Source organism: Oncorhynchus gorbuscha, unplaced genomic scaffold, assembly GCF_021184085.1.
Source record: "Oncorhynchus gorbuscha isolate QuinsamMale2020 ecotype Even-year unplaced genomic scaffold, OgorEven_v1.0 Un_scaffold_5618, whole genome shotgun sequence".
In the NCBI taxonomy this organism is placed as follows: Eukaryota; Metazoa; Chordata; class Actinopteri; order Salmoniformes; family Salmonidae; genus Oncorhynchus; species Oncorhynchus gorbuscha.
Window position 1 is genome coordinate 1 of NW_025749381.1, and position 25,292 is coordinate 25,292.

A 25,292-nucleotide genomic window follows, 5' to 3' on the forward strand; every position below is an offset into this window, starting at 1 on the left:
GGTGGTAGTAGTAGTGGTATTGGTGGTAGTAGTAGTGGTATTGGTGGTAGTAGTGGTATTGGTGGTAGTAGTAGTAGTGGTGGAGGTATTGGTGGTAGTAGTAGTGGTATTGGTGGTAGTAGTAGTGGTATTGGTGGTAGTAGTAGTGGTGGTGGTAGTAGTAGTAGTGGTGGTGGTGGTAGTATTAGTAGTATTGGGGGTGGTAGGAGTGGTGGTATTGGTGGTAGACATAGTGGTGGTGGTAGTAGTAGTATTGGTGGTAGTAGTAGTGGTGGAGGTATTGGTGGTAGTAGTAGTGGTATTGGTGGTAGTAGTAGTATTGGTGGTAGTAGTAGTGGTGGTGATGTTAACAGCAGTAGTAGTGTTTTATTCATTAGTAGCTACATACATATGTTTATAGGACACCATTTTGTTAGTTTTGTCTATATGCACAATGCAGTGATAATGCTACACTGGAAGTATTTTATCCATCCAGGCACATTGAAATGGAGTCAAGTATTCTGTGGTCTGGCAACGGACGGGGAAAGATTCAGTGATTCATTCTGTCCAACGTGCTTCAACTTTTCCTCCATTAATTCATATTAATATGGAGAGGAGCTTTATGCAGAATACCATCAGTCAAAGGAGAATGTGTGTCTCTGTCTCTCTCTCTCTCGGTCTCTCTCTCCCTCTCTCGTGTGTGTGTGTGTTGCGTGTCTCCCTCTCTCGTGTGTGTGTGTGTTGCATGTCTCCCTCTCTCGTGTGTGTGTGTGTGTGTTGCGTGTCTCCCTCTCTCGTGTGTGTGTGTTGCGTGTCTCCCTCTCTCGTGTGTCTGTGTGTGAACGGCACGTGTGTGTTTCTGCGTCTGAGTTTCTCTCATTCTCTGCTTCCAGGGGATGACTTCTCCATCATCCAGCAGGAGATCTTCATGGTGAAGGAATGCATGCACCACAACATAGTGGCCTACTTCGGGAGCTACCTCTGGTAAGAGCCAAGACCACACTCAATACCAGGGGCCCTGAGCTACCTCTGGTAAGAGCCAAGACCACCCTCAATACCAGGGGCCCAGAGCTACCTCTGGTAAGACCACACTCAATACCAGGGGCCCAGAGCTACCTCTGGTAAGACCACCCTCAATACCAGGGGCCCAGAGCTACCTCTGGTAAGAGCCTAGACCACACTCCAATACCAGGAGCCCAGAGCTACCTCTGGTAAGAGCCAAGACCACACTCCAATAACAGGGGCCAAGAGCTACCTCTGGTAAGAGCCAAGACCACCCTCCAATACCAGGAGCCCAGAGCTACCTCTGGTAAGAGCCAAGACCACACTCAATACCAGGGGCCCAGAGCTACCTCTGGTAAGACCACCCTCAATACCAGGGGCACAGAGATACCTCTGGTAAGACCACCCTCAATACCAGGGGCCCAGAGCTACCTCTGGTAAGAACCAAGACCACACTCAATACCAGGAGCCCAGAGCTACCTCTGGTAAGAGCCAAGACCACACTCAATACCAGGGGCCCAGAGCTACCTCTGGTAAGAGACCACCCTCAATACCAGGGGCACAGAGATACCTCTGGTAAGACCACCCTCAATACCAGGGGCCCAGAGCTACCTCTAGTAAGAACCAAGACCACACTCAATACCAGGAGCCCAGAGCTACCTCTCGTAAGACCACACTCAATACCAGGGGCCCAGAGCTACCTCTGGTAAGACCACCCTCAATACCAGGGGCCCAGAGCTACCTCTGGTAAGAGCCAAGACCATACTCCAATACCAGGGGCCCAGAGCTACCTCTGCTAAAGCCAAGACCACACTCAATACCAGGGGCACAGAGCTACCTCTGGTAAGACCACACTCAATACCAGGGGCCCAGAGCTACCTCTGGTAAGACCACCCTCAATACCAGGGGCCCAGAGCTACCTCTGGTAAGAGCCAAGAACACACTCAATACCAGGGGCCCAGAGCTACCTCTGGTAAGAGCCAAGAACACACTCAATACCAGGGGCCCAGAGCTACCTCTGGTAAGAGCCTAGACCACACTCAATACCAGGGGCCCAGAGCTACCTCTGGTAAGAGCCTAGACCACACTCAATACCAGGGGCCCAGAGCTACCTCTGGTAAGAGTCTAGACCACCCTCAATACCAGGGGCCCAGAGCTACCTCTGGTAAGAGCCTTGACCACACTCCAATACCAGGGGCCCAGAGCTACCTCTGGTAAGAGCCTAGACCACACTCCAATACCAGGGGCCCAGAGCTACCTCTAGTAAGAGCCTAGACCACACTCCAATACCAGGGGCCCAGAGCTACCTCTGGTAAGAGCCTAGACCACCCTCAATACCAGGGGCCCAGAGCTACCTCTGGTAAGAACCAAGACCACACTCAATACCAGGAGCCCAGAGCTACCTCTCGTAAGACCACCCTCAATACCAGGGGCCCAGAGCTACCTCTGGTAAGACCACCCTCAATACCAGGGGCCCAGAGCTACCTCTGGTAAGAGCCAAGACCATACTCCAATACCAGGGGCCCAGAGCTACCTCTGCTAAAGCCAAGACCACACTCAATACCAGGGGCACAGAGCTACCTCTGGTAAGACCACCCTCAATACCAGGGGCCCAGAGCTACCTCTGGTAAGACCACCCTCGATACCAGGGGCCCAGAGCTACCTCTGGTAAGACCACCCTCAATACCAGGGGCCCAGAGCTACCTCTGGTAAGAGCCAAGACCACACTCAATACCAGGGGCCCAGAGCTACCTCTGGTAAGAGCCAAGACCACACTCAATACCAGGGGCCCAGAGCTACCTCTGGTAAGAGCCTAGACCACACTCAATACCAGGGGCCCAGAGCTACCTCTGGTAAGAGCCTAGACCACACTCAATACCAGGGGCCCAGAGCTACCTCTGGTAAGAGCCTAGACCACCCTCAATACCAGGGGCCCAGAGCTACCTCTGGTAAGAGCCTAGACCACACTCCAATACCAGGGGCCCAGAGCTACCTCTGGTAAGAGCCTAGACCACACTCCAATACCAGGGGCCCAGAGCTACCTCTGGTAAGAGCCTAGACCACACTCCAATACCAGGGGCCCAGAGCTACCTCTGGTAAGAGCCTAGACCACACTCCAATACCAGGGGCCCAGAGCTACCTCTGGTAAGAGCCTCGACCACACTCCAATACCAGGTGCCCAGAGCTACCTCTGGTAAGAGCCAAGACCACCCTCAATACCAGGGGCCCAGAGCTACCTCTGGTAAGACCACCCTCAATACCAGGGGCCCAGAGCTACCTCTGGTAAGAGCCTAAACCACACTCCAATAACAGGGCCCCATAGCTACCTCTGGTAAGAGCCTAGACCACACTCCAATACCAGGGGCCCAGAGCTACCTCTGGTAAGAGCCTAGACCACACTCCAATACCAGGGGCCCAGAGCTACCTCTGGTAAGAGCCTAGACCACACTCCAATACCAGGGGCCCAGAGCTACCTCTGGTAAGAGCCTAGACCACACTCCAATATCAGGGGCCCAGAGCTACATCTGGTAAGAGCCTAGACCACACTCCAATACCAGGGGCCCAGAGCTACCTCTGGTAAGAGCCTAGACCACACTCCAATAACAGGGGCCCAGAGCTACCTCTGGTAAGAGCCTAGACCACACTCCAATACCAGGTGCCCAGAGCTACCTCTGGTAAGAGCCTAGACCACACTCTAATACCAGGGGCCCAGAGCTACCTCTGGTAAGAGCCTAGACCACACTCCAATACCAGGGATATGTTTCAAACAGCACTCTATTCCCTGTGTAGTGCACTATGTTTGACCCCTAGGGCCCAGAGCTACCTCTGGTAAGAGCCTAGACCACCCTCAATACCAGGGGCCCAGAGCTACCTCTGGTAAGAGCCTAGACCACACTCTAATACCAGGGGCCTAGAGCTACCTCTGGTAAGAGCCTAGACCACACTCCAATAACAGGGGCCCAGAGCTACCTCTGGTAAGAGCCTAGACCACACTCCAATACCAGGTGCCCAGAGCTACCTCTGGTAAGAGCCTAGACCACACTCCAATACCAGGGATATGTTTCAAACAGCACTCTATTCCCTGTGTAGTGCACTATGTTTGACCCCTAGGGCCCAGAGCTACCTCTGGTAAGAGCCTAGACCACCCTCAATACCAGGGCCCAGAGCTACCTCTGGTAAGGCCTGTGACCACACTCCAATACCAGGGGCCCAGAGCTACCTGGTAAGAGCTAGGACCACACTCCAATACCAGGGATATGTTTCAAACAGCACTCTATTCCCCTGTGTAGGCACTATGTTTGACTCTAGGGCCCAGAGCTACCTCTGGTAAGGAGCAGGCCAACACTATATATACCATTGCAGAAGTCTGTGGCTGAGTGACTTGAGGAAGTGATAGTTTGTAGCTGACTTGAGGAAGTGATACTTGATATTTCCAGACTAGACTATTTTTTATTATTATTATTATTATTATATTATTATTATTATTATTATTAAACGTAAGCTATAAGAAAAGGTTTACTGTGCTACTCTTTAATAATGTAGTCTTCAGTACAGTCAGATCTGAGAGGTTTACTGTGCTACTCTTTAATAATGTAGCCTTCAGTACAGTCAGATCTGAGAGGTTTACTGTGCTACTAATGTAGCCTTCAGTACAGTCAGATCTGAGAGGTTTACTGTGCTACTTCTTAATAATGTAGCCTTCTCAGTACAGTCAGATCTGAGAGGTTTACTGTGCTACTCTTTAACAATGTAGCCTTCAGTACAGTCAGGATCTGAGAGGTTTACTAGGCATTTCTTTAATAATGTCGTTTCAGTACAGTCAGATCTTGAGAGGTTTACTGTGCTACTCTTTTAATAATGTAGCCTTCTAGTACAGTCAGATCTGAGAGGTTTACTGTGTTACTCTTTAATAATGTAGCCTTCAGTACAGTCAGATCTGAGAGGTTTACTGTGCTACTCTCTTAATAATGTAGCCTTTCAGTACAGTCGTATCTGGAGGAGGTTTACTGTGCTACTCTTTAATAATGTAGCCTTCAGTACAGTCAGATCTGAGAGGTTTACTTGTGCTACTTTAATAATGTCGTCTTTCTCAGTACAGTCAGATCTGAGAGGCTACTGTAAAGAAAGGGAGATACCTAGTCAGTTGTACAACTGAATGCATTCAACTGAAATGTCTTTAACATTTAACCCTCTGAATCAGAGAGGTGCGGGACACTGCCTGAACGACATCCGTACTCTCCGTCCTACATCGCATCTGACAAATATTCATTCATCAGGCAATGTTTCCCTGGCAGTTATCTATTTCTCATCGTTGGCATCATCAGAGAAAATCTGATGTAGGGCCCTATAAAATTCACGTTGCTGAGAACGCGGACGGAATTAAGAAACCCAGACATTAAAATGGAATTCATAACAATAAAAAATGTTTTGAATTTAGTAGGAAATGAACTAAATGTATTGAATTAATTAGAAAATGCTTAAATATATCCAAGATTATCACAAGACATGAACAAAATGCATCAGCTATTCGTCTTTTTCCTTCAACTTTCTGAAGACGCAACATCACAGGAATATCCGTCTGTGTGTTTGTCTACCTCTTTGTGTAGCTGTTAGCCATGATGCTAAAGGTAATGAAATCAGTCAATGAAATGTTAACTACAAAATAGCCTTTGCCTACTCATGGAAAGATATCATGATTTTTTTGTTGCATCAACATTTGGCCATTTTGTTTTGCAAACTTTGCAATCACATGGAAGCTACAGAAACATTGTTAACCAGACAATGGTCTCTGGCTGTGTGCAGTTGAATACACCCAAAAATAAATAAATAAAATGATTTTTTTTCCAAAACCTCAAGGGTGGTCTCCTGATGTGATTTTTAAAGCGAAAACCTGGAAAAACTAAACGGAGAAAAACAGAATTTGGGGAGAGAATTATTTTTTATTTTTTTATACTGGCCTAATATTGTTCTTGGTCTTTGTGTCTCACTATGTTCTGCCAACTATTTAGCTGTGTATATTGTAAACCCTGGGGTTATTCAGGAACAAACAGAGGAAAACAGACTGAAACGGAGAAGGACCTACCTGAACTTTTCAAATAAGACACGCTGGTTTTCATTGCAACATCGTTTTGCACTAATGAATACACCCCCCTAGTCTGTTTACTGCTCCTAACTGTCCCCTGTGCGCCTAAATGTCCCCTGTGCGCCTAACTGTCCCCTGTGCGCCTAACTGTCCCCTGTGCGCCTAACTGTCCCCCTGTGCGCCTAACTGTCCCCTGTGCGCCTAACTGTCCCCCCTGTGCGCCTAACTGTCCCCTGTGCGCCTAACTGTCCCCTGTGCGCCTAACTGTCTCTTCTCCCTCCCTGGATCAGCCGCGACAAGCTGTGGATCTGTATGGAGCACTGTGGGGGAGGATCTCTACAGGACATATATCATGGTGTGTTACTGTCTCCTCTCTCTGTCTCCTCTGTCTCCTCTCTCTCTCTGTCTCCTCTGCTCTCTCTGTCTCCCCTCTGTCTACTCTCTCTCTGTCTCCTCTGTCTCCTCTCTCTCTCTCTCTCTCTGTCTCCTCTCTCTCTCTCTCTCTCTCTCTCTCTCTCTCTGTCTCCTCTCTCTCTCTGTCTCTCTGTCTCCTCTGTCTCCTCTCTCTCTCTCTCTCTGTCTCCTCTCTCTCTCTCTCTCTCTCTCTCTCTCTCTCTCTCTCTCTGTCTCCTCTCTCTCTCTCTCTGTCTCCTCTCTCTCTCTGTCTCTCTGTCTCCTCTCTCTCTCTGTCTCCCTCTGTCTCCTCTCTCTCTCTCTGTCTCCTCTCTCTCTGTCTCTCTCTCTCTGTCTCCTCTCTCTCTCTGTCTCCTCCTGCCTCTCTCTGTCTCTCTGTCTCCTCTGCTCTCTGTCTCCTCTCTCTCTGTCTCCTCTGTCTCCTCTGTCTCCTCTCTCTCTCTCTCTCTCTCTCTCTCTCTCTCTCTCTCTCTCTCTCTCTCTCTCTCTCTCTCTGTCTCTCTCTGTCTCTCTCTCTCTCTCTCTCTCTCTCTCTGTCTCCTCTCTCTGTCTCCTCTCTCTCTCTGTCTCCTCTCTCTCTGTCTCCGTCTCTTCTCTCTCGCATATCATCACAGTTATACCGTCAAATTATCGGCTGATTTATTACTTATAAATTATGTTTTATTTATTTCTTATTTAAATGTTTCATCTCTCCCCGTATGGTATGATCACACTGTTTGTTATGGGTAGCCTAGTGGTTAGAGTGTAGAGGCGGCAGGGTAGCCCTAGTGGTTAGAGTGTAGAGGCGGCAGGGCAGCCTAGTGGTTAGAGGTAGAGGCGGCAGGGTAGCCTAGTGGTTAGAGTGTAGAGGCGGCAGGGCAGTCAGTGGTTAGAGTGTAGAGGTGGCAGGGTAGCCTAGTGGTTAGAGTGTGAGGTGGCAGGGTAGCCTAGTGGTTAGAGTGTAGAGGCGGCAGGGTAGCCTAGTGGTTAGAGTGTAGAGGAGGCAGGGTAGCCTAGTGGTTAGAGTGTAGAGGGAGTGCAGGGTAGCCTAGTGGTTAGAGTGTAGAGGAGGCAGGATAGCCTAGTGGTTAGAGTGTAGAGGGAGGCAGGGTAGCCCTAGTGGTTGGAGTGTAGAGGTGGCAGGGTAGCCTAGTGGTTAGAGTGTAGAGGTGGCAGTAGCTAGTGGTTAGAGTGTAGAGGTGGCAGGGTAGCCTAGTGGTTAGAGTGTAGAGGTGGCAGGGTAGCCTAGTGGTTAGAGTGTAGAGGTGGCAGGTAGCCTAGTGGTTAGAGTGTAGAGGAGGCAGGGTAGCCTAGTGGTTAGAGTGTAGAGGAGAGGCAGGGTAGCCTAGTGGTTAGAGTGGGAGTGGCGGCAGGGTAGCCTAGTGGTTAGACTGTAGAGGTGGCAGGTAGCCTAGTGGTTAGAGTGTAGAGGAGGCAGGGTAGCCTAGTGGTTAGAGTGTAGAGGTGGCAGGGGTAGCCTAGTGCTTAGAGTGTAGAGAGGGCAGGGTAGCCTAGTGTTAGAGTGTAGAGGGTGTGTAGGGTAGCCTAGTGGTTAGAGTGTAGAGGTGGCAGGGTAGCCTAGTGGTTAGAGTGTAGAGGTGGCAGGGTAGCCTAGTGGTTAGAGTGTAGAGGTGGCAGGGTAGCCTAGTGGTTAGAGTGTAGAGGTGGCAGGGTAGCCTAGTGGTTAGAGTGTAGAGGTGGCAGGGTAGCCTAGTGGTTAGAGGTAGAGGTGGGTGCAGGGTAGCCTAGTGGTTAGAGTGTAGAGGTGGCAGGGTAGCCTAGTGGTTAGAGCGTAGAGGTGGCAGGGTAGCCTCGTGGTTAGAGCGTAGAGGCGGCAGGGTAGCCTCGTGGTTAGAGCGTAGAGGCGGCAGGGGTAGCCTCGTGGTTGAAGCGTAGAGGCGGCAGGGTAGCCTCGTGGTTAGAGCGTAGAGGCGGCAGGGTAGCCTCGTGGTTAGAAGCGTGGCGGCAGGGTAGCCTCGTGGTTGGACGTGGGGGCGGCAGGGTAGCCTCGTGGTTGAAGCGTAGAGGCGGCAGGGGTGGCCTCGTGTGGTTGGCGCGTAGGCGGCAGGGTAGCCTCGTGGTTGGCTGAGGCAGGGCAGCCTCGTGGTTGCAGAGGCGTAGGCGGCAGGGTAGCCTCGTGGTTAGAGCGTAGAGGCGGCAGGGTAGCCTCGTGGTTAGAGAAGACGTAGAGGCGGCAGGGTAGCCTCGTGGTTAGAAGCGTAGGGCGGCAGAGGTAGCCTCGTGGTTGGGCGACGTAGAGCGGCAGGGTAGCCTCGTGGTTGGAAGCGTAGAGGCGGCAGGGTAGCCTCGTGGTTAGACGTAGAGGGCGGCAGGGCTGGCCTCGTGGTTGGCGTAGAGGCGGCTTGAGGTAGCCTCGTGGTTAGAGCGTAGAGGCGGCAGGGTAGCCTCGTGGTTAGAGCGTAGAGGCGGCAGGGTAGCCTCGTGGTTAGAGCGTAGAGGCGGCAGGGTAGCCTCGTGGTTAGAGCGTAGAGGCGGCAGGGTAGCCTCGTGGTTAGAGCGTAGAGGCGGCAGGGTAGCCTCGTGGTTAGAGCGTAGAGGCGGCAGGGTAGCCTCGTGGTTAGAGCGTAGAGGCGGCAGGGTAGCCTCGTGGTTAGAGCGTAGAGGCGGCAGGGTAGCCTAGTGGTTAGAGCGTAGAGGCGGCAGGGTAGCCTAGTGGTTAGAGCGTAGAGGCGGCAGGGTAGCCTAGTGGTTAGAGCGTAGAGGCGGCAGGGTAGCCTAGTGGTTAGAGTGTAGAGGAGGCAGGGTAGCCTAGTGGTTAGAGTGTAGAGGTGGCAGGGTAGCCTAGTGGTTAGAGTGTAGAGGTGGCAGGGTAGCCTAGTGGTTAGAGTGTAGAGGTGGCAGGGTAGCCTAGTGGTTAGAGTGTAGAGGTGGGAGGTAGCCTCGTGGTTAGAGTGTAGAGGTGGCAGGGTAACCTAGTGGTTAGAGCGTAGAGGTGGCAGGGTAGCCTAGTGGTTAGAGCGTAGAGGTGGCAGGTAGCCTAGTGGTTAGAGCGTAGAGGTGGCAGGGTAGCCTAGTGGTTAGAGCGTAGGGGCGGCAGGGTAGCCTAGTGGTTAGAGCGTAGAGGTGGCAGGGTAGCCTAGTGGTTAGAGCGTAGAGGCGGCAGGGTAGCCTAGTGGTTAGAGCGTAGAGGCGGCAGGGTAGCCTAGTGGTTAGAGCGTAGAGGCGGGAGGGTAGCCTAGTGGTTAGAGCGTAGAGGTGGCAGGGTAGCCTAGTGGTTAGAGCGTAGAGGTGGCAGGGTAGCCTAGTGGTTAGAGCGTAGAGGTGGCAGGGTAGCCTAGTGGTTAGAGCGTAGAGGCGGCAGGGTAGCCTAGTGGTTAGAGTGTAGAGGAGGCAGGGTAGCCTAGTGGTTAGAGATTACAGATTACAGACAGCATCCTATCTGACCCTTATTATATATATATATTAAACTATACAAATGGCCTTTAGGGCAGCATAACCATCTTGTTTGTCTTTTTTTTTATTTGTCAGTGACGGGTCCCCTATCAGAGCTGCAGATCGCCTACGTCTGCAGAGAGACCATACAGGTAATTACACTTAGGTACAGGTTTCCTCGACACAGATTCTGCCTACTCCTGGGGCAGTCTCGGAGCAGGAGTACTGATTTTAGGATCAGAGTTGTGCCTTTCACATCACAGTGAATGAGGTTACATGCATAGGCAGGCCCTGATCCTAGATCAGCAAACCTAGTCAGAGACGATTGATACGTACAACAAGATATGTAACTTTCATTATACAGAAATACAGCTGGTATGTTGCAGTTTGCATCGTATGATACATTTCTGTATTTTCAAAGTTCAATATCTTGAAAACATGATTGCTGACATGCAACAAAAAATGGGATTATGTCAACAATGGACTAATGTCCTTAAAGTTCAGAGCTGTGTTGGAGTACCCATACTAACATACTGTATACTACATACTATTAGGTCATTTTAGTATACTGTAAACGAAAAGTATCCTTTCACTAGTGCTTCCTGTCTAACCGGAAATTGATGCTGTTGCTATGCAACCTCTTGCTAGCTTGTTAGCATAGCTAACAAATTACTAGCTAGACATCTTACGACTTCATCAACAATGTATATTGAGAACGCACAACGACTATACCATTTAGCTAACTAAGAATGACATGAATGATCCAAGTCAATACACATTGGGTAGTTAAATAGTAGATAGTTAATATACTGGTAAGGTCACTGTGTTAGTAGCCAGCTAACGTTAGTTAAGTAGCCAGCTCACGTTAGTTAAGTGGCCAGCTGACGTTAGTTAAGTAGCCAGCTGACGTTAGTTAAGTGGCCAGCTGACGTTAGTTAAGTGGCCAGCTAACGTTAGTTAAGTGGCCAGCTAACGTTAGTTAAGTGGCCAGCTAACGTTAGTTAAGTGGCCAGCTAACGTTAGTTAAGTGGCCAGCTAACGTTAGTTAAGTGGCCAGCTCACATTAGTTAAGTAGCCAGCTAACGTTAGTTAAGTAGCCAGCTAACGTTAGTTAAGTAGCCAGCTAACGTTAGTTAAGTAGCCAGCTAACGTTAGTTAAGTAGCCAGCTCACGTTAGTTATGTAGCTAGCTAACGTACCGGGTGCATACAAGCAACTGCTCTAATGATATGCTATGTGGTTTGTAAGGCTAGCGTAGCCTAACTTATTTGAAAAGTCGTTTACGTTATTACGTTGCTCAATATTATATATATATATTATATATTATATATTATATATATATTATATATTATATATTATATATATATATATTATATATTATATATATATATTATATATTATATATATATTATATATTTTATATTATATATTATATTATATATTATATTATATATTATATATTATATATTATATTATATATTATATTGTATATTATATATTATATATTATATATCATATATCATATTATATATTATATATATTGTATATTTTCTTGACATTTGTCAGCAATTAATTTGTATCCGCTCTCGTGAATTTTATATATTTTTCGTCAAATCTGAAAATGTTCTGAAGCCAGCCATTTTCTGAAGGTGCATTTTTGGGCCCTAAAGCCACGTAAATTTGTGAGTCGCTCTGGAGTAAGAGTGTCTGCTAAATTACTTAAATGTAAATGTAAATAGTGTCCACTGCTTGTACACTGCTTGATAACATGGCTCTCTCTGTCTTTGTTCACAGGGTTTGGGATAACATAGCTCTCTCTGTGCTGTTCTGGGGTTTGGGATAACATGGCTCTCTGTCTTTGTGTTCACAGGGTTTGGGATAACATGGCTCTCTCTGTCTTTGTGTTCACAGGGTTTGGGATAACATAGCTCTCTCTGTCTTTGTGTTCACAGGGTTTGGGATATCTACACTCCAAGGGGAAAATGCACCGTGACATCAAGGTATAAACCCTATGTGGAGGGGACAATAATGATGTCATAATACCCAGAAAACCTAACACTCAACCATGAAATAAATGGTTCCAATCGTTTTCCCCCCCATAAGGACTTTAAAAACACTTTAAAAAATAAATAAATACGGGCTGTGTTTAAGTGTGGCTTACTCTGGCGTGACATTTTGACAGCTGTGGAAATCTCTCTAGGACAAAGGTGACTTTTTATCAATATATTCATCTCATCATTTATTCTTAGATTTAAAAAAAAAAAATGCTAATTAGAATCAAAGTAGACATCATGAAAAACTACAAATCCCGGCATCCATGCTCTAAAACTACAAATCCCGGCATCCATGCTCCTACAACGTCATCTCTAGCTGACACCGTTGCTAACAGGTATTGTGTCAATTAGATAGTTAATCCAGAGATTCTTACCTTTGCCTCGATTCGGCAGTCTCTCATCCAGACCATCATGGCATTTGTAGTTCTTTATGATAGCCACATTAACAACTAATTATCATTTCATTTTGGGGGAGGGTAAATACATTGATAAAAGTCACCTTGCCCTAGAGAGATTTACACGGTTGTCAAGGCGAGTAAGCCTCCACGAAACACAAACCCTCATATGAAACCTTTCTAAAACCCTACGGGAAAAAATGAATGGTGGGAAAAAAACAACGATTGCAACCATTTCCCTGTTTCACCACTAGGTTTTATGGGTATTATGACTCATACTGTGGTACTCTATAGTACCATACACACTCTCGCTCTCTCCTTTTACACCGGCTCACTGCATGCACCCTTGCATCAAAGAAACGTGTGTGTTTTATGTTTTTTTTGGGGGGGGGGGGTATACCACCTACTTGAAAGATCGTGTCATCATACCTTATTTTCAATTGTACTTGCTATTTTTTTATGATTTCATACTTTTCATAATTATTTATGAAGTCTATCCACTTTCTTTCTTTTTTTCCCCGCAAATATATGGTTCTTCATCTATATGATAAATAGGCGAAATGCCGACTGGGCTGTCGGAGAGGCTAAATGCTGTCGGAGAGGCTAAATGCCGACGGGGCTGTCAGAGAGGCTAAATGCTGTCGGAGAGGCTAAATGCCGACGGGGCTGTCAGAGAGGCTAAATGCTGTCGGAGAGGCTAAATGCCGACGGGGCTGTCAGAGAGGCTAAATGCCGACGGGGCTGTCAGAGAGGCTAAATGCTGTCGGAGAGGCTAAATGCCGACGGGGCTGTCAGAGAGGCTAAATGCCGACGGGGCTGTCAGAGAGGCTAAATGCTGTCAGAGAGGCTAAATGCCGACGGGGCTGTCAGAGAGGCTAAATGCTGTCGGAGAGGCTAAATGCCGACGGGGCTGTCAGAGAGGCTAAATGCCGACGGGGCTGTCAGAGAGGCTAAATGCTGTCGGAGAGGCTAAATGCCGACGGGGCTGTCGGAGAGGCTAAATGCTGTCGGAGAGGCTAAATGCCGACGGGGCTGTCAGAGAGGCTAAATGCCGACGGGGCTGTCAGAGAGGCTAAATGCCGACGGGGCTGTCGGAGAGGCTAAATGCCGACGGGGCTGTCGGAGAGGCTAAATGCCCACGGGGCTGTCGGAGAGGCTAAATGCCGGCGGGGCTGTCGGAGAGGCTAAATGCCCACGGGGCTGTCGGAGAGGCTAAATGCCGACGGGGCTGTCGGAGAGGCTAAATGCCGACGGGGCTGTCGGAGAGGCTAAATGCCGACGGGGCTGTCGGAGAGGCTAAATGCCGACGGGGCTGTCGGAGAGGCTAAATGCCGACGGGGCTGTCGGAGAGGCTAAATGTAAAACACAGGCAACAATATTACCCCTGCACTTTGTTTGTGTTGACGCGGGAGGAGAGGCTGGGGTGTGTAGTGTACCGCGGATGCACGTGACTAATATCAGACTGCCTGTGTTATCAAAGTGGATCACGGTTAGGCCCATGGAATATCTCTACTTCTTCCTCTGCCCTCTCTCTTTTCTCTCTCTGTGGTGCCCTCTTTCTCTTTCCTCTCCTTCTCTCTGTCATCTCCCCTCTATCGCTGCTCTCACCCTTTCTCTCTCTCTGTTGCTCTCTCCTCTCTCTCTCCCCTCTTTCTCTCGCTAGCCATCTCTCGCTGTCTCTCTCTGTCTCTCTCTCCCCTCTCTCTCGCTAGCCATCTCTTGCTGTCTCTCTCTCGTTGTCTCTCTCTCTTGCTCTGTCTCTCTCTCCCTCTCTCTCTCTCTCTCCCTCTCTCTCTCTCTTCTCTGTCTCTCTGTCTCTCTCTCTCTCTCTCTCTCTCTCTCTCTCTCTCTCTCTCTCTCTCTCTCTCTTCTCTGTCTCTCTCTCTGTCTCTCACTGTCTGTCTCTGCGCTGCAGGATGCCGACAGACTACTGTCATAGACAAGCCTAGCCACAGTACTGACCTACTCACTATAGTATTGCCTGCTAGCTACACAATAGCAATCACTTCATAACAACCAGTGGAAGATGATATAACACGTCATAGTTTGTGGTTTTATGCGAAGAGGAAATGTTTGAAAAAGCTATTGTTGTTCAGTTCCTCAGCGTGATGAAACAGCCTATTACACCCTCCATATATATATATATATATATATATATATATATATATATATATATATATATATATATATATATATATATATATATATATATATATATATATATATATATATACACACACCCTCCTATGCAGTGCAGGCTAGCAGTATTTGTCTCTGTTAGTACATTGGTTTGCTAATAACGGTATGATGTTTGGTCTCTTTTCTTCAGGGTGCTAATATCCTCCTAACAGACAACGGGGATGTGAAACTAGGTGAGCTATTCAACCTCTGTGAACACCGATAAAAGCTACCTGCCACCTCTACACTCTAACCACTAGGCTACCCTGCCACCTCTACACTCTAACCACTAGGCTACCCTGCCACCTCTACACTCTAACCACTAGGCTACCTGCCGCCTCTACACTCTAACCACTAGGCTACCCTGCCGCCTCTACACTCTAACCACTAGGCTACCCTGCCACCTCTACACTCTAACCACTAGGCTACCCCTGCCACCTCTACACTCTAACCACTAGGCTACCCTGCCACCTCTACACTCTAACCACTAGGCTACCCTGCCTCCTCTACACTCTAACCACTAGGCTACCCTGCCGCTCTACACTCTAACCACTAGGCTACCCTGTCGCCTCTACACTCTAACCACTAGGCTACCCTGCCTCCTCTACACTCTAACCACTAGGCTACCCTGTCGCCTCTACACTCTAACCACTAGGCTACCCTGTCGCCTCTACACTGTAACCACTAGGCTACCCTGCCTCCTCTACACTCTAACCACTAGGCTACCCTGCCACCTCTACACTCTAACCACTAGGCTACCCTGCCACCTCTACACTCTAACCACTAGGCTACCCTGCCACCTCTACACTCTAACCACTAGGCTACCCTGCCACCTCTACACTCTAACCACTAGGCTACCCTGCCGCCTCTACACTCTAACCACTAGGCTACCTACCACCTCTACACTCTAACCACTAGGCTACCCTGCCACCTCTACACTCTAACCACTAGGCTACCTGCCTCCTCTACACTCTAACCACTAGACTACCCTGCCACCTCTACACTCTAACCACTAGGCTACCTACCACCTCTACACTCTAACCACTAGGCTACCTGCCACCTCTACACTCTAACCACTAGGCTACCTCCCACCTCTACACTCTAACCACTAGGCTACCTCCCACCTCTACACTCTAACCACTAGGCTACCCTGCCTCCTCTACACTCTAACCACTAGACTACCCTGCCACCTCTACACTCTAACCACTAGGCTACCCTGCCTCCTCTACACTCTAACCACTAGGCTACCCTGCCGCCTCTACACTCTAACCACTAGGCTACCCTGCCACCTCTACACTCTAACCACTAGGCTACCCTGCCACCTCTACACTCTAACCACTAGGCTACCCTGCCACCTCTACACTCTAACCACTAGGCTACCCTGCCTCCTCTACACTCTAACCACTAGGCTACCCTGCCGCCTCTACACTCTAACCACTAGGCTACCCTGTCGCCTCTACACTCTAACCACTAGGCTACCCTGTCGCCTCTACACTGTAACCACTAGGCTACCCTGCCTCCTCTACACTCTAACCACTAGGCTACCCTGCCACCTCTACACTCTAACCACTAGGCTACCCTGCCACCTCTACACTCTAACCACTAGGCTACCCTGCCACCTCTACACTCTAACCACTAGGCTACCTACCACCTCTACACTCTAACCACTAGGCTACCCTGCCACCTCTACACTCTAACCACTGGCTACCTGCCTCCTCTACACTCTAACCACTAGACTACCCTGCCACCTCTACACTCTAACCACTAGGCTACCTACCACCTCTACACTCTAACCACTAAGCTACCTGCCACCTCTACACTCTAACCACTAGGCTACCTCCCACCTCTACACTCTAACCACTAGGCTACCTCCCACCTCTACACTCTAACCACTAGGCTACCCTGCCTCCTCTACACTCTAACCACTAGACTACCCTGCCACCTCTACACTCTAACCACTAGGCTACCCTGCCTCCTCTACACTCTAACCACTAGGCTACCCTGCCGCCTCTACACTCTAACCACTAGGCTACCCTGCCACCTCTACACTCTAACCACTAGGCTACCCCTGCCACCTCTACACTCTAACCACTAGGCTACCCTGCCACCTCTACACTCTAACCACTAGGCTACCCTGCCTCCTCTACACTCTAACCACTAGGCTACCCTGCCGCCTCTACACTCTAACCACTAGGCTACCCTGTCGCCTCTACACTCTAACCACTAGGCTACCCTGCCTCCTCTACACTCTAACCACTAGGCTACCCTGTCGCCTCTACACTCTAACCACTAGGCTACCCTGTCGCCTCTACACTGTAACCACTAGGCTACCCTGCCTCCTCTACACTCTAACCACTAGGCTGCCCTGCCACCTCTACACTCTAACCACTAGGCTACCCTGCCACCTCTACACTCTAACCACTAGGCTACCCTGCCACCTCTACACTCTAACCACTAGGCTACCCTGCCACCTCTACACTCTAACCACTAGGCTACCCTGCCGCCTCTACACTCTAACCACTAGGCTACCTACCACCTCTACACTCTAACCACTAGGCTACCCTGCCTCCTCTACACTCTAACCACTAGGCTACCTGCCTCCTCTACACTCTAACCACTAGACTACCCTGCCACCTCTACACTCTAACCACTAGGCTACCTACCACCTCTACACTCTAACCACTAGGCTACCTGCCACCTCTACACTCTAACCACTAGGCTACCTCCCACCTCTACACTCTAACCACTAGGCTACCTCCCACCTCTACACTCTAACCACTAGGCTACCCTGCCTCCTCTACACTCTAACCACTAGACTACCCTGCCACCTCTACACTCTAACCACTAGGCTACCTACCACCTCTACACTCTAACCACTAGGCTACCTACCACCTCTACACTCTAACCACTAGGCTACCCTGCCACCTCTACACTCTAACCACTAGGCTACCCTGCCACCTCTACACTCTAACCACTAGGCTACCCTGCCACCTCTACACTCTAACCACTAGGCTACCCTGCCCCCTCTACACTCTAACCACTAGGCTACCCTGCCACCTCTACACTCTAACCACTAGGCTACCCTGCCACCTCTACACTCTAACCACTAGGCTCCCTCATGGCCCTCAGCCGTGTGTGTCTTTCTCTGTGTGTAGATATGATACAGTCTGTGTAGTCTGTCTGTGTATTTCCCTGTATATAGTCTCACTTGTTATTTTACTGCTGCTCTTTAGTTAAGTTTATTTCTTATTCTTAACCATATTTTTTTGTAAACTTTTGTTGGTTTGGGGCTCAAAGTCTACTACACCTGTTGTATTCAGTATTTCACTGTGAGGTCTACTACACCTGTTGTACTCAGCATTTCACTGTGAGGTCTACTACACCTGTTGTACTCAGCATTTCACTGTGAGGTCTACTACACCTGTTGTATTCAGCATTTCACTGTGAGGTCTACTACACCTGTTGTATTCAGCATTTCACTGTGAGGTCTACTACACCTGTTGTATTCAGCATTTCACTGTGAGGTCTACTACACCTGTTGTATTCAGCATTTCACTGTGAGGTCTACTACACCTGTTGTATTCAGCATTTCACTGTGAGGTCTACTACACCTGTTGTACTCAGCATTTCACTGTGAGGTCTACTACACCTGTTGTATTCAGCATTTCACTGTGAGGTCTACTACACCTGTTGTATTCAGTATTTCACTGTGAGGTCTACTACACCTGGTGTACTCAGCATTTCACTGTGAGGTCTACTACACCTGTTGTACTCAGCATTTCACTGTGAGGTCTACTACACCTGTTGTATTCAGCATTTCACTGTGAGGTCTACTACACCTGTTGTATTCAGCATTTCTCTGTGAGGTCTACTACACCTGTTGTATTCAGCATTTCACTGTGAGGTCTACTACACCTGTTGTATTCAGCATTTCTCTGTGAGTCTACTACACCTGTTGTATTCAGCATTTCTCTGTGAGGTCTACTACACCTGTTGTATTCAGCATTTCACTGTGAGGTCTACTACACCTGTTGTATTCAGCATTTCACTGTGAGGTCTACTACACCTGTTGTATTCAGCATTTCTCTGTGAGGTCTACTACACCTGTTGTATTCAGCATTTCACTGTGAGGTCTACTACACCTGTTGTATTCAGCATTTCACTGTGAGGTCTACTACACCTGTTGTATTCAGCATTTCACTGTGAGGTCTACTACACCTGTTGTATTCAGCATTTCACTGTAAGGTCTACTACACCTGTTGAATTCAGCATTTCACTGTAAGGTCTACTACACCTGTTGTATTCGGGGGCATGTGATTAATAAAATTTGATTTGATGTCTTTGTGTTATATCTCATGACCCTCCGCTGTGTGTAATGTGTTTGTGTTGTATAATCTGAATATGACCCTCCGCTGTGTGTAATGTGTTTGTATAATGTGTGTAATGTGTTATATAATCTGAATATGACCCTCCGCTGTGTGTAATGTGTTTGTATAATCTGAATAGATCTTGTCACTTGTTGTTCCAGCTGATTTTGGAGTAGCAGCCAAAATAACAGCCACCATTGCCAAGAGGAAGTCCTTCATCGGGACTCCTTATTGGTGAGTATTTCTCCGAGACAGTCCTCTGTCGGGACTCCTTACTGGGTTGTCTTTCTCCGAGACAGTCCTCTGTCGGGACTCCTTATTGGTGAGTCTTTCTCCGAGACAGTCCTCTGTCGGGACTCCTTATTGGTGAGTCTTTCTCCGAGACAGTCCTCTGTCGGGACTCCTTACTGGGTTGTCTTTCTCCGAGACAGTCCTCTGTCGGGACTCCTTACTGGGTTGTCTTTCTCCGAGACAGTCCTCTGTCGGGACTCCTTATTGGTGAGTCTTTCTCCGAGACAGTCCTCTGTCGGGACTCCTTATTGGTGAGTCTTTCTCCGAGACAGTCCTCTGTCGGGACTCCTTACTGGGTTGTCTTTCTCCGAGACAGTCCTCTGTCGGGACTCCTTACTGGGTTGTCTTTCTCCGAGACAGTCCTCTGTCGGGACTCCTTACTGGTGAGTCTTTCTCCGAGACAGTCCTCTGTCGGGACTCCTTACTGTCCTCCGTCCCAAATAGAAACCCTGTTCCTTTTTATAGTGCACTACTTTTGACCAGGCCCACAGGACTGATAGGCCCCATAGGACTGGTAGGCCCCATAGGACTGATAGGACCCATAGGACTGATAGGACCCATAGGACTGATAGGGCCCATAGGACTGATAGGACCCATAGGACTGATAGGGCCCATAGGACTGATAGGGCCCATAGGACTGATAGGGCCCATAGGACGGATAGGACCCATAGGACGGATAGGACCCATAGGACTGATAGGGCCCATAGGACTGATAGGGCCCATAGGACGGATAGGGCCCATAGGACTCATAGGCCCCATAGGGACTAATAGGGCCCATAGGGCTGATAGGACTGATAGGCCCCATAGGACTCATAGGGCCCATAGGACTGATAGGACCCATAGGACTGATAGGACCCATAGGACTGATAGGGCCCATAGGACTAATAGGGCCCATGGGACTGATAGGGCCCATAGGACTGATAGGGCCCATAGGACTGATAGGGTCCATAGGGCTGATAGGACCCATAGGGCTGATAGGGCCCATAGGGCTGATAGGGCCCACAGGACTGATAGGGCCCACAGGACTGATAGGACCCATAGGACTGATAGGGCCCATAGGACTGATAGGACCCATAGGACTGATAGGACCCATAGGACTGATAGGGCCCATAGGACTGATAGGGCCCACAGGACTGATAGGACCCACAGGACTGATAGGACCCATAGGGCTGATAGGGCCCATAAGACTGATAGGGCTAATAGGGCCCATAGGGCTGATAGGGCCCATAAGACTGATAGGGCTGATAGGACCCATAGGGCTGATAGGGCCCATAAGACTGATAGGGCTGATAGGACCCATAGGGCTGATAGGGCCCATAAGACTGATAGGGCCCATAGGGCTCGGGTCAAAAGTAGCGCACTACATAGGGAATAGTGTTCCATTTGGGACTTTCTTTCTCTCCGTAGGGAGTCGGGCCGAAACGCCATTTAGACGTGACTGTATTAATTCAGCACTGCCTCTTGTGTCTTATTGCTTAATAATAATAATAATAATATATGCCATTTAGCAGACGCTTTTATCCAAAGCGACTTACAGTCATGTGTGCATACATTCTACGTATGGGTGGTCCCGGGGATCGAACCCACTACCCTGGAGTTACAAGCGCCATGCTCTACCAACTGAGCTACACAGGACCACAACTGTACATACTGTATGTACTTTGACTTTTAACACAAAATATAACATTTAAAACATATCCCGACCCCCTTCATCAATCTTCACACAATACCCCATAATGACAAAGCAAAAACAAGTTATTAAAAAAAACTGAAATATTTCATTTTACATAAGTATTCAGACCCTTTACTCAGTACTTTGTTTAAGCACCTTTGGCAGCGATTACAGCCTCAAGTCTTCTTGGGTATGACGCTACAAGCTTGGCACACCTGTATTTGGAGAGTTTCTCCCATTCTTCTCTGCAGATCCTCTCAACCTCCGTCAGGTTGGATGGGGAACATCGCTGCACAGCTTTTTTCAGGTCTCTTCAGAGATGTTGGATTGGGTTCAAGTCCAGGCTCTTGCTGGGCCACTCAAGGACATTCAGAGACTTGTCCCGAAGCTTCTCCTGCGTTGTCTTGGCGGTGTGCTTAGGGTCGTTGTCCTGTTGGAAGGTGAACCTTCGCCCCAGTCAGAAAAACATCCCCACAGCATGATGCCGCCACCACCATACTTCACCGTAGGGATGGTGCCGGGTTTCCTCCAGACGTGACGCTTGGCATTCAGGCCAAAGAGTTCAATCTTGGTTTCATCAGACCAGAGAATCTTGTTTCTCACGGTCTCAAGAGTCTTCAGGTGCCTTTGGTAAAACTCCAAGCAGGCTGTCATGTACCTTTTACTGACAAGTGGTTCACTGGTCACCCTACCATAAAGGTCTGATTGGTGGAGTGCTGCAGAGATGGTTGTCCTTCTGGAAGGTTCTCCCATCTCCACAGAGGAACTCTGGAGCTCTGTCAGAGTGACCATCGGGTTGTTGGTCACCTCCCTGACCAAGGCCCTTCTCCCCCGATTGGTCAGTTTGGTCAGGCTCTAGGAAGATTCTTGGTGGTTCCAAACTTCTTCCGTTTAAGAATAATGGAGGCCACTGTGTTCCTGGGGACCATCAATGCTGCAGACATTTTGGTACCCTTCCCCCAGATCTGTGCCTCGACACAATCCTGTCATGGAGCTCTATGGACAATTCTTTCGACCTCATGGCTTGGTTCTTTGCTCTGACATACACTGTCAACTGTGGGACCTTATATAGACAGGTGTGTGCCTTTCCAAATCCTGTCCAATCAAATTGTAGATGCATTTCAAGGATGATTAATGGAAACAGGATGCACCTGAGCTCAATTTCGAAACGCATAGCAAAGGGTCTGAATACTAATGTAAATTTATTTCTGTTTTTTTACATGAACAAATTTGCTAAATTTTCCCAAAAACATTTCACTCTGTTGTTTTGGGGTATTGTGATGTCACTAAGGGGGGTATTGTGATGTCACTAAGGGGTATTGGGATGTCGCTATGGGGTATTGTGATGTCGCTATGGGGTATTGTGATGTCGTTAGGGGTATTGTGATGTCGCTATGGGGTATTGTGATGTCGCTATAGGTATTGTGATGTCGCTATGGGGTATTGTGTGTAGATTGAGGACATGTATTTCATCAATTTCAGAATAAGGCTCTTACCGTAACAAAAAGTCAAGGGGTCTGAATTACCGTCCCGAATCTCTGTACATACTGTATACCACACCAGTAGTGAAACGGTCAAGCTGATATACATGCTTGTGTTAGGCGTACGGTACGTGCTGCATGATTACAGTCCTCATTTCTAGGAGATGATGTAAACGTGTACATATGTAGACAAGATGGCAATATTGTCTGTTATCTACCAGAGGTAGCAGATTGAGATGTGTAATATGTGTGTTATCTGTGCAGGATGGCCCCAGAGGTAGCAGATTGAGATGTCTGTTATCTGTGCAGATGGGCCCCAGAGGTAGCAGATTGAGATGTCTGTTATCTGTGCAGGATGGGCTCCCAGAGGTAGCAGATTGAGATGTCTGTTATCTGTGCAGGATGGGCCCCAGAGGTAGCAGATTGAGATGTCTGTTATCTGTGCAGGATGGCCCCAGAGGTGGCAGATTGAGATGTCTGTTATCTGTGCAGGATGGCCCCAGAGGTAGCAGATTGAGATGTCTGTTATCTGTGCAGGATGGCCCAGAGGTAGCAGCAGTAGAGAAGAACGGAGGTTACAACCAGCTGTGTGACATCTGGGCCGTGGGCATCACCTCCATAGAACTGGCCGAGCTGCAGCCTCCTATGTTTGATCTGCACCCAATGAGGTACAGCTCCTGCCCTAAACTTCTTTACTATCAAACAATCAATGCTGTTTCTGCTCTCTACTTCTCACTCATCTACCAATCAATGCTGTTTCTGCTCTCCACTTCCTCACCATTCACTCAATCAATACTGTTTCTGCTCTCCACTTCCTCACTCATCTACCAATCAATGCTGTTTGCTCCACTCCCTCACTCATCTACCAATCACCGCTGTTTCTGCCTCCACTCTCACCATCTACCAATCAATGCTGTTTCGTTTCCACCTAATTCTCACCATTTCACAATCAATGCTGTTTCTGCCTCCTACTTCCTCACTCAATCAACCAGTCAATGCCTCTCTACTCTCTCTCTACTCTCTCCTCTCTTGCGTCTCTCTCCTCTCTACTCAATTCAATTCAAGGGCTTTATTGGCATGGGAAACGTGTTAACATTGCCAAAGCAAGTGAGGTAGATACTCTCTCTCTCCTCTCTTGCGTCTCTCTCCTCTCTCTACTCTCTCTCTCCTCTCTCTACTCTCTCTCTCTCTCTCTCTCTACTCTCTCTACTCTCTCTCTCTCTCTCTCTTCTCTCTACTCTCTCTCTCTACTCTCTCTCTCTACTCTCTCTACTCTCTCTACTCTCTCTCTCCTCTCTCTACTCTCTCTCTCTCCTCTCTCTCCTCTCTCTACTCTCTCTCTCCTCTCTTGCATCCCTCTCCTCTCTTGCGCCCCTCTCCTCTCTTGCGCCCTCTCCTCTCTTGCGCCCTCTCCTCTCTTGCGCCCCTCTCCTCTCTTGCGCCCCTCTCCTCTCTTGCGCCCCTCTCCTCTCTTCCGCCCTTCTCCTCTCTTCCGCCCCTCTCCTCTCTTCCGCCCCTCTCCTCTCTTCCGTCCCTCTCCTCTCTTGCGTCCCTCTCCTCTCTTGCGTCCCTCTCCTCTCTTGCGTCTCTCTCCTCTCTTGCGTCCCTCTCCTCTCTTGCGTCCCTCTCCTCTCTTGCGTCCCTCTCCTCTCTTGCGTCCCTCTCCTCTCTTGCGTCTCTCTCCTCTCTTGCGTCCCTCTCCTCTCTTGCGTCTCTCTCCTCTCTTGCGTCCCTCTCCTCTCTTGCGTCTCTCTCCTCTCTTGCGTCCCTCTCCTCTCTTGCGTCCCTCTCCTCTCTTGCGTCCCTCTCCTCTCTTGCGTCCCTCTCCTCTCTTGCGTCCCTCTCCTCTCTTGCGTCCCTCTCCTCTCTTGCGTCCCTCTCCTCTCTTGCGTCCCTCTCCTCTCTTGCGTCCCTCTCCTCTCTTGCGTCCCTCTCCTCTCTTGCGTCTCTCTCCTCTCTTGCGTCTCTCTCCTCTCTTGCGTCTCTCTGCACTAAGATCACTGTCAGTCGTTGCCTAATGCCTACGTAACAGACTTAAGATGATCGTAGTGCTAGGAAGGTTTTGTGAAACTCCCCCCACTACAGTGTAGATGAAAGTCTCTCACCACCGATGGTAAAATAAGAGAATATAGTTTTATAATATATGATCTAATCTCAATTGATGTGTTGTATTCCAGGGCTTTGTTTCTCATGTCAAAGAGCAGCTTTCAGCCTCCCAAGCTAAAACACAAAACTAAGTGGTAAGTACAAGTACCCCTGTTATGTGACCTGGGGCAGTTCTGTTACACTACTACAGTCAGTAAGAGTAGGCTCCCTCCACCTGCAGGACCACAGCCTTCCATAACTTTGTTAAAGTCTCGCTGACCAAGAACCCGAAGAAGAGACCGACAGCTGAGAAGCTCTTAACGGTAAAACTGACACGTCCTCGTGAAAACATTAACTGCCTTGCTATGTTGTTGTCTTAGTAGGTCTCTCTTTATGTTGTCTCTCTTGTTGGGATGTGTGTTTTGTCCTATATTTATCTTGGGTCTCTCTTTATGTTGTCTCTCTTGTTGTGATGTGTGTTTTGTCCTCTATTTATATTGTATTTATTTATTTTATTTGTTTATTTATTTTAATCCCAGGCCCTCGTCCCCACTCGGCCTTTCGGTAGGCCGTCATTGTAAATAAGAATTTGTTCTTAATTGACTTGCCTAGTTAAATAAATAAATAAATAACTGGGAGCATGAAACCATTCAGTATAACTCTTAAGGCCGTTTCCATACCCAGATGAAAACGGGCTCTGGGATTAAAAAGCCATCTCCATTTTGAAAGTGCTTTAGGAATAGGGTATACCAGCACTTAGAGAGTCTAATTCATCTAGAATTGTTAATTAGAATGTTCTGGATCATTAGGTTGCCGTGATTCATCCTCTGAGATGTACCAGGTCTTAATGATGGTGAACCAGTCTTCATCTCAGTGGTGAAATATGGCAGAGGTCCTAGTTAATAGTTGTTACTTTTAAA

At 48.5% G+C, this 25,292-nt stretch overlaps 1 protein-coding gene across 1 annotated transcript; it reads left to right on the forward strand.

Annotated features, from left to right (window-relative positions):
• Positions 1-872: 872 nt before the first annotated feature.
• LOC124029136 (mitogen-activated protein kinase kinase kinase kinase 5-like) lies at positions 873-24,695 on the forward strand (the record flags this gene model as incomplete). The annotated part of the gene is made up of 10 exons (XM_046340958.1): positions 873-963; positions 6,355-6,419; positions 9,947-10,002; positions 11,802-11,849; positions 14,628-14,670; positions 19,005-19,077; positions 22,552-22,564; positions 22,837-22,955; positions 24,465-24,527; positions 24,614-24,695. Coding segments are annotated over 10 exons (653 nt in total), but the record flags the coding sequence as incomplete, so codon positions are not given.
• Positions 24,696-25,292: the final 597 nt, after the last annotated feature.